The sequence below is a fragment of the Trichomycterus rosablanca genome, chromosome 20, assembly GCF_030014385.1.
Source record: "Trichomycterus rosablanca isolate fTriRos1 chromosome 20, fTriRos1.hap1, whole genome shotgun sequence".
Lineage (NCBI taxonomy): Eukaryota > Metazoa > Chordata > Actinopteri > Siluriformes > Trichomycteridae > Trichomycterus > Trichomycterus rosablanca.
In genome coordinates, this window is record NC_086007.1 from 21090753 (window position 1) to 21105219 (window position 14467).

Genomic DNA, 14467 nt, shown 5'->3' on the forward strand with positions numbered 1-14467 from the left:
GTTGTGCATGTGTCTATGTGTGTATCTGTGTGTATGTGTGTTTCTGTGTATGTGTGTGTCAGTGTGTGTGTGTGTGTGTGTGTGTGTGTGTGTGTGTGTGTGTGTGTCATGCTCAACAATATGCAATGTGGGCAACGTTTCTTTTCCCAAATGCTGGTAGTTTTTGCTAAAATAAAGCTAAAGAGGATATTGGACACAGAAACCGAGATCCCGAACACTGATCTTCACGTTGCCAGATCCTATGACATCATTCAGTCTGTGAAATTTCTCAGGAAACTGTTATGACCTGTTTTTTTTTCTTGGTCACGTCCTAATTTCTTTAGTAGTTTTGTACAATGTTGAATTATTATCGCTCCAAACAATCTGATATATCTCACGCTTTGTTTATTTTAACCTTGTGGTCGTACTGGGGCAGCTGGGATCTGTTTCTCTTTGCTCCTGAACTGTCTTCTGTGGTATCTGATAAGATCTGAGGTAAGTGAGGGAGAGAACGCCTCACAGCTTTAGACACAATAACAAACCGCATCGGATGAGTGCAGCATTACGTAAGTGGAGATTTATCGGCCTGGATTTTCTCACTAATCTTCTGAGACGTTTACGGCGTGGGTTTGACATGAGGGCTTGCCGTCAGCACGGGATGCAGCCGTATACCATCAAGTCAAGTCAATTTTATTTGGATAGCGCTTTTAACAATAGACATTGTCTCAAAGCAACTTTACAGAATCCAGGACCAACAGACCAAAAACCACAGTTGAGCAAGCATGACAGTGGCAATAAAAACTCCCTAAAATTACAGGAAGAAACCTTGAGAGGAACCAGACTCAGCAGGGACCCCCATCCTCCTTGGTTACCGTAAATCCTGGAAGCTTTTACTTGTGAATAAAGTCTGCAATAACATTAAAACCACCTCCTCATTTCTACACTCACTGTCCATTTTATCAGCTCCACTTACCATATAGAAGCACTTTGTAGTTCTACAATTACTGACTGTAGTCCATCTGTTTCTCTGCATGCTTTGTTAGCCCCCTTTCATGCTGTTCTTCAATGGTCAGGACCCCCACAGGACCACTACAGAGCAGATATTATTTGGGTGGTGGATCATTCTAAGCACTGCAGTGACACTGACATGGTGGTGGTGTGTTAGTGAGTGTTGTGCTGGTATGAGTGGATAAGACACAGCAGCTCTGATGGAGTTTTTAAACACCTCACTGACACTGCTGAATTTAGAATAGTCCACCAACCAAATATATCCAGCAAACAGCGCCCTGTGGGTAGCCTCTTGTCACCACTGATGAAAATCTAGAAGATGATCAACTCAAACAGCAGCAATAGATGAGCGATCATCTCTGACTTTACATCTACAAGGTGGACCAACTAGGTAGGAGTGTCTAATAGAGTGGACAGTGAGTGGACACGGTATTTAAAAACTCCAGCAGCGCTGCTGTGTCTGATCCACTCATACCAGCACAACACACACTAACACACCACCACCATGTCAGTGTCACTGCAGTGCTGAGAATGATCCTTCACCTAAATAATACCTACTCTGTGGTGGTCCTGTGGGGGTCCTGACCATTGAAGAACAGCATGAAAGGGGGCTAACAAAGCATGCAGAGAAACAGATGGACTACAGTCAGTAATTGTAGAACTACAAAGTGCTTCTATATGGTAAGTGGAGCTGATAAAATGGACAGTGAGTGTAGAAACAAGGAGGTGGTTTTAATGTTATGGCTGATTGTGTAGGTTTTTCTTAAATCTGCGAGCAATGGGTGAGCGCTTGGCGAGCCGCTCGGATCGAATCGTTGAACAGTTCGCACATAGCGATCGAGAGCCTTTTTCCGAGCCCCTAGCGAAAGGCGAGTTGCCTCCGAGCTGCCGCATCTAGCGGCGACCTGTCGTGTAGTGTGAACTAGGCATTAGTATAATGTTACTATGACAACAACCACCAGTTTATAGTTGGCGTGTTTTTTTTTTATTGCTTTAAAATGATGACAGACGCAGGAAAATCATGTCATGTCCTGCAACATTCCATCTGTTTTTAATTCGCTGTATAGTTCCTGTGAACCCAGTATCCTTCATTTGCTCCAGTACTTGTCTGAACAACTCGTTATTGCTTGCTTTAGGGCCACCAGATCCTGCTAACTATTTTTAAGTCTTTTACAGTTCAAGCATAAAGTTTGTTGAATTTTTAAACTTCTGCTATGAAGAAAATGCACACGTGAAGAGCGTACTTGGATATAAACGGATACAGGTGTTTAAATGACTTTTATTATTCTATTTAATGCATTATTTAATGGATTACCCACCTAATCGGACAAGTTTATTCAGACTGAGATATACACTGATCAGCCTTGTTTCTACACTCACTGTCCATTTTATCAGCTCCACTTACCATATAGAAGTACTTTGTAGTTCTACAATTACTGACTGCAGTCCATCTGTTTCTCTGCATGCTTTGTTAGCCCCCTTTCATGCTGTTCTTCAATGGTCAGGACTCTCTCAGGACCACCACAGAGATGGTGGTGGTGTGTTACTGTGTGTTGTGCTGGTATGAGTGGATAAGACAGAGCAGCGTTGCTGGAGTTTTTAAACACCTCACTGTTACTGCTGCAAGCAAAAATATCCAGCCAACAGCGCCCCGTGGGCAGCCTCTTGTGACCACTGATGAAGGTCTAGAAGATGACCAAGTCAAACAGCAGCAATAAATGAGCGATCGTCTCTGACTTTACATCTACAAGGTGGACCAACTAGGTAGGAGTGTCTAATAGAGTGGACAGTGAGTGGACACGGTATTTAAAAACTCCACGCATACCATCACATCACACACTAACACACCACCACCATGTCAGTGTCACTGCAGTGCTGAGAATGATCCACCACCTAAATAATACCTGCTCTGTAGTGGTCCTGTGGGGGTCCTGATCATTAAAGACATCAGAGTAAAAGCAGGTTAAAAAAGTATGTAGAGAAACAGATGGACTACAGTCAGTAATTGTAGAACTACAAAGTGCTCCTATATGGTAAGTGGAGCTGATAAAATGGACATCGAGGGTAGAAACAAGGTGGTTTTAATGTTATGGCTGATCAGTGTACCTGGACGTGTTCTATTCCGATTGAGCTGTGCTGTAGAAATAGAGAGTGGCACAATTACACCGGAGAGAGGAGAAGAGGACAAGCCGGAGAGGAGGGAACAGGCAACAAAAACAAAAGGCAAAATTACTCCAGCAGCTCACACGGGGCCGGGATAGAAGACGACTCCAAATCCAATCTCCTCCCTCTGTCCCTCCCTCTCTGCTTCTGTTCCCTCCTCCAGCCTGAGGAGTGGGAGATTAACCTGACTGTGTGAGAGTTACACTTTTAAAACAGCACAGCAGGCTGAGCCTTTACTCACACCCAGCTAAGAAAGCAGGACGGGTGAGGCAAGAAGTCTGGGACACAATAGTACAGAACAGCTGTACAACTTACTAGGGTCAGCAGATTTATCTGGACTATCTATTACCAGAAGGCCCTGAATGGGACTTCATACAAGTTGGTGCTGATTCAGCAGGACTGGTGGATCTTAGTGGACCCATCTGGCATTTTTAACTACTCCAGTAAATTCTAACAGGCAGCTGAGTAAGAGTTTAAGAATTAAACAGCACAGGACTGTGGGAGATGGATGGCGGCGCAGCGATGGTACTGCAAGGCGAGGGTCCCCCTGAAGGTGAGACTGTGTGTGCCGCCTTGGCGCGCTACGAGGCCACCCTTCACAACGCGGTACGTGAGATCCACGTGGACGTCAGCGCCTTCAAGCTGGGCGTGGAGCGACGACTGGACGATGCGCTCAACGTGAGCGGGCCGCTCGGCCGAGCCATGGCCCAGCTGCAGCAAGAGAACCGGCAGCTACGCAGCCAACTGGAGGCCCTCACCCGGCAGGTAGAGATGCTCACCGGTACGGTGTGTGACAGGAGCGCTCTGCTAAGTACAGGACCGCCTTCGGCCCGCCCCCAGAGCAGCACGGCTCACTTGCCCGTCTCGCCCAGCAGTGCCGCCGCCCCGAGCGGGTCGGCCTCCAGCCCGACCGCAGCACGCTTCTCCAGCAGGGCGACTTTCTCTGTGAGCAGCAAGAACAATGTAAGTAGTAGTAAAAAGAGGGTTGGGGTGTAACTTAATGAGGTATTTTGTCTAAGGACAGATTTTTGGGACAGGGAAAGCCTACATTTAAAATGCATATAGGGAAAATATGTGAACAGTAGGTACATGACTGAGTTTTCTCCATATATAGTTCACAGATTTAGTTAGACCAGGTCTGGGGCAATAACTGATGCATCTCATTGTTTCACAACCATCACTGAATCACAAGCTGGCTGTAACTATACAAATATTTGAAGAGCAAAGTAAGTAAGCTGGATTTAATCAAAGCAGGACTGATGTCATTTTTCCAGCGTTTAGGGTTTACACTGATCAGCCATAACATTAAAACCACCTCATTGTTTCTACACTCACTGTCCATTTTATCAGCTTTTATCAACTTTTTTAGCCTGCTTTCACCCTGTTCTTCAATCTTCAGGACCACTACAGAGCAGGTATTATTTGGGTGGTGGATGATTCTCAGCACTGCAGTGACAATGACATGGTGGTGGTGTGTTAGTCTGTGTTGTGCTGGTATGAGTGGAGTTTTTAAACACCGTGTCCACTCACTGTCCACTCTATTAGATACTCCTACCTAGTTGGTCCACTTTGTAGATGTAAAGTCAGAGACTGTTATGTACAGTCATCTATTGCTTCTGTTTGACTTGGTCATCTCCTAGACCTTCATCAGTGGTCACAACAGGCTGTCCACGGGGTGATTTTGGCTGGATATTTTTGCTTGGTGGACTATTCTCAGTCCAGCAGTGACAGTGAAGTGTTTAAAAACTCCATCAGCATTGCTGTGTCTTATCCACTCATACCAGCACAACACACACTAACACAGTGTCACTGCAGTGCTGAGAATGATCCACCACCCAAATAATACCTACTCTGTAGTGGTCCTTGGAGAGTCCTGACCATTGAAGAACAGCATGAAAGGGGGCTAACAAAGCATGCAGAGAAACAGATGGACTACAGTCAGTAATAGAGTAATAGAGTCTAGAAACAAGGAGGTGGATTTTAATGTTGTGGCTGATCCGTGTAGTTATCCTGGTGTTTCCATTGACTTTGCAAGCGAGTATTAGCAGAACGATTATTTAAGATTAGCACTTCCTTCTACCATTATAGACCTGGAAAAGCACTTGGAGTGATCCCCTTCTTAACTGAGCTGAGTTGATCTTGCTGCTGCAGTCTATAACCCCCAAGTCAGACACTTAGTCACAGTCATTAGAGGATATATCTAAATACTCCTTAATAGTTACTACATCTTTAGTTACTGCACAAGGTTAGTCATGGGACCAGAGCCTATCCTAAAAAAAACTCTGGGTCTAAACTGAGAATACATTATGGACCAATTGCAAGTCAAAAATTCACCAATTCATTCACATTACACTTAGGGATAGTTAAGACTAGCCAGTCCGCCAACCAACATGGTCTTGGGAGGCAAACGGAAGCAAGATCACCTGGATCAAATCCATTTAGTAATATAATCCTAAGATTTTACCAGAAATGTATCACAAGCTGGCTGTAACTACACATATTTAAGGAGTAAATCAGGACTGATGTCCTTGTTCCAGCATTTTAGGGTTTAGTCACCATGGTGTTTCCACTGAGTTTGTAAGTGAATTCCCAGCAAGAGATTATTAGCAGAAAGACCATATAAGGTTAGCGTTTCTTGCTACCATTATAGAGCAGGAGAAACACTCCAGGTTCAGACACACTCCTTAATAGTTACTACATCTTCAGTTATTGCACAAGGTTAGTCATGGGACTAGAGCCTATCCCAAAACTCTGGGTATAAGTTGGGAATACATCATGGACCAATCGCAAGTCAAAAGTTCACCAATTCATTGACATTACACCTAGGGATAGTTAAGACTAGCCAGTCCAAGGGGTTGGGAGGCAGTGGGAAGAAGTATTACCTGGATTTAATCCATTTAGACATGGTTAGAACATACACTGATAAGCCATAACATTAAAACCACTTCCTTGTTTCTACACTCACTGTCCATTTTATCAGCTCCACTTACCATATAGAAGCACTTTGTAGTTCTACAATTACTGACTGTAGTCCATCTGTTTCTCTGCATACTTTTCTAGCCTGCTTTCACCCTGTTCTTTAATGGTCAGGACCCCCACAGGACCACCACAGAGCAGGTATTATTTAGGTGGTGGATCATTCTCAGCACTTCAGTGACACTGACATGGTGGTGGTGTGTTAGTGTGTGTTGTGCTGGTATGAGTTTTTAAACACCGTGTCCACTCACTGTCCACTCTATTAGACACTCCTATCTAGTTGGTCCACCTTGTAGATGTAAAGTCAGAGACGATCGCTCATCTATTGCTGCTGTTCGAGTTGGTCATCTTGTAGACCTTTATCAGTGGTCACAGGACGCTGCCCACGGGGCGCTGTTGGCTGGATATTTTTGGTTGGTGGACTATTCTCAATACAGCAGTGACAGTGAGGTGTTTAAAAACTCCATCAGCGCTGCTGTGTCTTATCCACTCATACCAGCACAACACACACTAACACACCACCACCATGTCAACGTCACTGCAGTGCTGAGAATGATCCACCACTTTGTGGTGATCCTGACCATCGAAGAACAGCATGAAAGGGGGCTAACAAAGTATGCAGAGAAACAGATGGACTACAGTCAGTAATTGTAGAGCTACAAAGTGCTTCTATATGTAAGTGGAGCTGATTAAATGGACAGTGAGTGTAGAAACAAGGAGGTGGTTTTAATGTTATGACTGATCGGTGTATACACAGTACTTTAGATTACTCAACAAAGATAGTCACCAGGAACTAAACAAAAGTCACCAGACTGTGCGGCAGACAGTCCCTACAAGTGGATGTGTGCAAGCCTGTCCTGGAGTAGTGGTCCATGGAGCTATTCAGATATCTAACCTACCTGACATCACACGCATCTCTTATGCTCACCTCTGACTCAATGTCTGGCGCCTCGGCTATCTCTGTTACCCATCCTGCCATGGCTACCGCCTTTTATCCTGCATTCGATCTTGATCTGTAGCCACTCTCTTTATTTAATCTGTTTCTTTATTGCGTAAATCTCTCACGCATACATCTTCTTATACATCACATGGTCTGTGATCACCATCCAGCCTTCTGCATCCACCCTGAGTCCCACTAAGCCTGATCTTTAGTTGGATGGTCCCAAAAAGCACCTCCTTGTTTCTACAGACATTGTCCACTTTGTAGTTCTACAATTACTGACTGTAGTCCATCTGTTTCTCTGCATGCTTTGTTAGCCCCCTTTCATGCTGTTCTTCAATGGTCAGGACTCTCCCAGGACCATCACAGAGCAGGTATTATTTGGGTGGTGGATCATTCTCAGCACTGCAGTGACACTGACATGGTGGTGGTGTGTTAGTGTGTGTTGTGCTGGTATAAGTGGATCAGGCACAGCAATGCAGATGGGGTTTTTAAACACCTCACTGTCACTGCTGGACTGAGAATAGTCCACCAATCAAAAATATCCAGCCAACAGCATCCTGTAGGTAGCTTCCTGTGACCACTGATGAAGGTCTAGAAGATGACCAACTCAAACAGCAGCGATAGATGAGCGATCGTCTCTGACTTTACATCTACAAGGTGGACCAACAAGGTAGAAGTGTCTAATAGAGTGGACAGTGAGTGGACACGGTATTTAAAAACTCCAGCAGGGGGTCCTGACCATTGAAGAACAGGGTGAAAGCAGGTTAAAAAGGTATGTAGAAAAACAGATGGACTACAGTCAGTAATTGTAGAACTACAAAGTGCTTCTATATGGTAAGTGAAGCTGATAAAATGGACAGACTCTCGGCTGGCCAGTACTTCTTCTGTGCCAGCCTTGTCAAACCTAGAACAGAAATATGGCCGTCCCTAAACCAATTCCAGAACGATTGAAGCATATAATTAATTTTATAGAGTTGATTTCACACACCTGGTAGCAGTGGACTCCAAACTAGTGTTTGGCACTACAGTGTCCAGTACTGCCTGTGCTGAAGAGCCCGATGCTCCTGTTGCCAATTACCGCAGCATTTCTGTGGTCTCAATAGGCCATTGTGTAAACATTCTGCCTCATTTGAGGTACACTGAAAGAGGAAGGATTACAAGAACACCCAGGACAGGGCTTCCCTGGCTTTTCTACTGAGCTTTGGTAAACACTTAGCAGGACTCTTTAGCACTTTATTCCTCTCTAGGTTGTGATTTGTTTGGGGGACATATAAACCCCTTTCCCCTGCTATTATGGTGCCCACAAGCCTTAAATGTGTCTTTAAAGGTATAGTTTCATTGTTAGCAATTTCTAGCAGTGTTTTGCAGAGTTCACAAGTCACAAAATACGAGTCCAAATCAAGACTAGAGTCCGACTCAAGGTACGAGTCAATATAATATACACAAAACATAAATTGGAAATGTAGCTAAGAAGTGAGATTCCAATCCAAAGGTAACGAAAATGTTCAAATTAAGTGAACTTCAAACTGTGTAGGGAGTAGTGAGCGACGCTTCATCACTACTCTGGAAGCTGGCTGTAACATTTACCCATTGCGTGCGTTGCGGGTTAAGACGGCCGCTAGGGACTCTTGTTGTTTACGAGTCATTTTTTTGCGAGTCATGAGTCGAGTCCGAGTCATTTGAAACGAGTCCGAGTCGAGTCTGAAGTCGCTGTGTGTGCGACTTACATACAAGCTCCTATTTAGATGGTTTCATGTCATTTCCAGTCAAATAGTTTTTTTTCCCCTCAGATTCATGTTTTGGTTATTTGTTGCAGTAATTATAATTAATGACAATCAATTAAATTAAAAGCAGCCATCCCAAACTCTTGGGACAGAGGTGTGTTTACCCTCTGTGGAATTGTTGTCCATTCTTGCTTGATATGAGACATCAGATGCTCAACATTCAGCTGATTCTCTTTTTCATGTCTCCATTTTCAATAGGAGACAAATCTGGACTGCAGGCAGGCCAGTCAAGCACGTGTACTCTGTCTCTACGAAGCCACACTTATGTAGCACGTACAAATTTTTTGTGTAATAGAGTTTCAGGTTGCATTTAATGACGCAGCGGTGGACTGCGTTGAGTGACTACGGTTTTCTGAAGTACTCCTGAGCCCAAGTGGCTATATTTATAACAGTAGCATGACGGTTTCTCAAAGCTCATTCAACAGTGGTTTCACCAATTTCTAGGTCCAGAGCTGCTGGATTTGGATGCTCAAACAGAACATAATTGCTGCCCTTGACTTAATACCCCTTGACGGGGGCGCTCGGGTGGCGCAGCGGTAAATTATGCTAGCCAAATATCTTAAGGATCCAGGGTCTGAATCTCCAGCAGTGCTACATACAGACATGATTGGTTATGTCTGAGGAGGAATGACCAAGGCCCCACGATGGACTGACATCCTGTTTAGGGTGTGATACAGCATTGTGCCCAGTGTTTACCACCCGGTGTGGTGGTAAAACAAGAATATAAAGTATTAAGTACCACACTGCAGCAGTGCACCACATAGAGGAGGGGGTATTCAGCTTTGCGGTCAACAGGATATCTTAGATCACTCTGTACTATAGCACTGTACATCTTCAGCACCTTGTTTGTTTGACAGCAAGTGTGTGTGTGTGTGTGTGTGTGTGTGTGTGTGTGTGTGTGACAGGGCTTGTTCAGGGTGCGTGAGCTAGTGGGGGAGGTGTAAATTAAGATAAGGAGTGCTTGGCTGATATCTGTGGAAACTCCATCAAAGGAGTCACTCTGTCTCAGTGACAAATCACAGACCCACAACGATATCAGAATAATCAGCAGTCATTAAAATGAAGAAACCGCATTTCCAGAAAAGTTGGGACGGTTGGTAAAACGCAATGAAAGGTTAACTTCATTGTACTTTGTTATAGAAACACATTTAGGATTCGATGCCTGTAACACACTCCAAAACAGTTGGGACAGAGGCGTGTTTACCCCGTGTTCCATCACGTTACCTATTATTTTTTAATGGTTTGGGAACTGAGGCCACTTATTTTTGTTCATTCTTGCTTGATACAAGACTTCGGCTGCTCAACAGTCTGTTCTTGGCATTGTCTGATTCTCCTCTTGATGCTGCACCATACATTTTCAATAGGAGACCAATCAGGACTGCAGGCAGGCCAGTCAAGCACACGCACTCTGTGTCTACTAAGCCACGCTATTGTAGCGCATACAGATTCAGGCTTGGCTTCGTCATGGACTTTCTGGGAGAAGATGTTGCCATGTGTCTGAGAACTTGAATCGTCTACTCATCCGACCACAGCACATGTTTCCACTGTCTTTCTGACCATGTGAGATGAGCTCAGGTCCAGAGAACTTGGAGGAATATATATGAATAATACTGTAAAATGTATAACTGGACTGCTGTCCATTTATAATACAGAAAGAAAATGTTTACTTAGGGAAACATGAAGCACTTGTTAGTGCGCTCTGGACTGAAGAGTCTGGTAAATGCTGTAAATTTACAAATAATTTGACTAAAGTAAAGGATTTTGGCTTAAATTTTCTCATTGTAGTGTAAATCTAACACGGTATATCAGCCAGGGAAACAATTCATACTGTAACAATACTGTTATGGGGATGCTTTTCTAGGCAGGACTGATAAATAATGCACAGTATAAAGAGCTTAGATAAAAAAAACTGCTCCATGTAGAGTTTTAAAACTAAATAGTCTGTATTCATGCTAAAAAGCTGGATTTCTGTATTATCCCAGTCCGAATCAAAGCGCTCAGACGTTTATTTCATTCAACCAGAACTGATAGCATCTTTCCTTGATTGAAAAGCCAGGGTAAACGTAATGTTTGTGTGATGTAAGTATGGATTGCGGGAGATTATTAGATGACAAATTACTAGCGGCCAGGCCGTCATCAGCACCAAGCTTGTTTTTCCCATCTATCTACAATCATAACTATACTGAATACTGAGTCTTATCAATATGTCTTTGCCTGTAAATACACTGACATATTATTATGTCATAAACCTTGGATAAATGGTTTAACTGGGTTTACAGACTGCATGTGTGTTTATGTTGGTGTTTACCGGGATAATGTGCGTTTTAACTGCCCCCACTTCGATGTGCCAGCACATCTGGGTTTATGACTGCATCGCTGTTAAATACGTCCAAGCTATTCGTAATCCTGGGCATCGGTTACATAGAGTCCTAAAAATTCCTCTTGATCTTCATCACTCAGATCTGCATTTGGCATGATGTTTAGATTTTTCTACACTTGTGTTCAGCCTAGGATTTTAAAATTATGCGTGCAAAGAGGTGATCTCACTTCATGCGAGCATTAATAAATGCTGATATGCCTGCAAGGTCTTGAAATCGTAAATAATATCTGTCAGATTTGATAGGCAAAGGTTCAACCGTGTTATTTTCTAAATTTTCTTCCCTTGTTCTTGTTCTTTTCTGCTGGTGTGTGTGTGATATGCATGACATTTTAAACCCAGCTACAGAGGGACCGGGACCGGTGCCAGGGCTCGCACAATGGAACTGAGTATATAATCTCCTCTGGTTTGGCCTGGCTCTCTATGTCCAGCGCAGGCTTCTGTCCAGTTGGAGACTGTATGGTAGCTAATAATACACACGGTTGAAGAACAGTATGTGTGTATGTGAGAGAAAGAGAGTAAGGTTGGGAAGGAGAGACCTGCTCGGTGAGGGGCTAAAGAAAGGCATTTGGCCGCTCCCATGCTGCCCCTGGCTATCCTAATTACTTCCAGGCAATGCCATGTATTCTCATTTCCATGGTTACAGGTTAATAATTCTCTGTTTATGGGTGACCTCACTGCCCTGCAGAACTATTGTCCTTGCCCACCATAAAGGTGTGCAAGAGAGTGTGTGTGTATACTTACACAGAGACCTATAGCCTGGCTAGTTTAAGCTTTCTAAACTGTCTTGGGTTATAACACTTCCTTTAGCCACTGCCCTTGCTTAATATATTCCATGTTTACTGTCAGGGCCAGAGGGCAAGGCTTGGTCAAAATCTTCTACAGCTGGTGGTCTGAAACACTAAACCAGGTTCTAAAAAACTGTGGGTGCCTACTGCAGAGCCGTCATGGAAAGACACCCTGACCTTCTCCGCCCTTCCCTTGCCTTAGGCTCTGTGACTGACCCTTGGCTCGCCCATTATTTACATTCATGCAGATGGGACTGAGAAGACACTCAGTCTTCACACTTACACCTATCAGCCTTACAACATTAGCTCCACTTACCATATAGAAGCCTTTTATAGTTCAACAATTACTGACTGTAGTACATCTGTTTCTATACATGCTCTGTTCTTCAATGCTCAGGACCTCCACAGGACCACTACAGAGCAGGTATTATTTGGGTGGTGGATCATTCTAAGCACTGCAGTGACACTGACATGGTGGTGGTGTGTTAGTGTGTGTTGTGCTGGTATGAGTGGATCAGACACAGCAGCGCTGCTGGAGTTTTTAAACACCTCACTGTCACTGCTGGACTGAAAATAGTCCACCAACCAAAAAAATCCAGCCAACGGCACCCCATGGGCAGCGTCCTGTGACCACTGATGAAGGTCTAGAAGATGACCAACTCAAACAGCAGCAATAGATGAGCGATCGTCTCTGACTTTACATCTACAAGGTGGACCAACTAGGTAGGAGTGTCTAATAGAGTGGACAGTGAGTGGACACGGTATTTAAAAACTCCAGCAGCGCTGCTGTGTCTGATCCACTCATACCAGCACAACACACACAAGGACACCAACCCAATGTCATTGTCATTGCAGTGCTGAGAATGATCCACCACCTAAATAATACCTGCTCTGTGATGGTCCTGTGGGGGTCCTGACCATTGAAGAACAGGGTGAAAGCAGGTTACAAAAGTATGTAGAGAAACAGATGGACTACAGTCAGTAATTGTAGAACTACAAAGTGCTCCTATATGATAAGTGGAGCTGATAAAATGGACAGTGAGTCTAGAAACAAGGAGGTGGTTTTAATGTTATGGCTGATCAGTGTATGTTGCAGTCATTGCCTACCTTAGTTGAAATCCCAGTGCCCTCACTGCCGGGTCACATACTCTTAATTTTAAGAGGGTCCTAATGGCATGTTTATATGCTCTTTTAAGGCAGGAATCTTGGCAAGACTACGGTTTCATATGTGTACTCTAATTTTCTCACCATTTTTGCAGACGGAATCAGCTTAAGTTTTTACTTGGACACAAATACAACTGGCAACAGCTGAAAGTTCAAAGAAGCAGGTCTCCTTCTAGCTTCCTGGTGTCTTCGAATAGCTTTTCTTTCTCTTGCGGGGAAAGAAATTGCAGTCTTGCAGTCGGTGCCCTTTGAAGAACAGCTGTTTGAGCCTCTTTTCCCACATGGACTCAAGTTCCAGGGGGAAATTACACAGCAAAGACCCTCGCAGGCCCCTGCCATAAGAGCATGCGATTGCTGCCTGTCTCTGGGTGATGCTTTATGAGGCCTAAATCCCGCTGACTTTTTGCTCAGAGCAACGACACAGTGTAGTTTTACCTAATGGAATTAAATTAACAATGCAGTTCGGCTGAATCGTTCCACAGATTCTACAAGCTGTGCCTTTTTGTTTTATGCTTATACTTATATTTAATCCACTCCATATAAGGTCATATTTCACAAGCTAGCGCAATATACAGTAAATGCCGATGGAGATGTACTGTAGTTCTCCAGTCAGCCTAAAATTATGCTTTTCATGAATTGTATTATGAATTCTTCATGTTTATTTGGGAATTGAAATGTGACTTCGATTGAGGATTAAGAATTCCTAACTGTTATCCCCCATACTTGAGTACAGTAGTACCTTTTAAGTCGATGTCCCCTAAACTCGAAATCTTTGAAACTTGGTGCCCATCAGGGAGAAATTTGTACCCTTGTCCTCACTGTTTCACTTTTAAACTTGTGTTATAGCTCGGGGTTCTGATAAAAAAATTTTTTTTTTATAAAAAAAATATAAAAATAAAGCTTAACGTGGATTAATGTACTAAAAGAACAACACAGGAACACTAAACTTAACTTAATTATTACTGTTCATAAGTTCTCTCCACTAATGAAATTCCTCGCTCGTCGGAATTTACCTGTTTTTGAATTATATTTCAGTGTTTTTATAGTATACTTGTGGTATTTTCAGTGTTTAAGTGTCAAAAACAACTCCGTTATTTTATATATGCAGTTCCACGGGACCATGGAATGTATTAACAGGTTTCCCATACATCCTTATGGGGAAAAAATAACTTGAAACTCAACACCTTTAAAACTCGACACCAGTCCCAGAACCAACTGACGTTGAGTTTCAGGGTACCACTGTACTTGAATGTAAGAGGAAGATGGCTTAGACTCGACATTAGCA

The 14467-nt window shown here is 43.5% G+C and overlaps 1 protein-coding gene across 1 annotated transcript in view; it reads left to right on the forward strand.

The window, feature by feature from the left end:
• The first annotated feature begins 3377 nt into the window (after positions 1 to 3377).
• Positions 3378 to 14467, forward strand: part of smtnl (smoothelin, like) — a 29121-nt gene continuing 18031 nt past the window's right edge. The window contains exon 1 of the mRNA XM_063016552.1: positions 3378 to 4113. Coding sequence (XP_062872622.1) covers positions 3655 to 4113 — 459 coding nt within the window. The 5' untranslated portion in view covers positions 3378 to 3654. The remainder of the gene's footprint in view (positions 4114 to 14467) is intronic.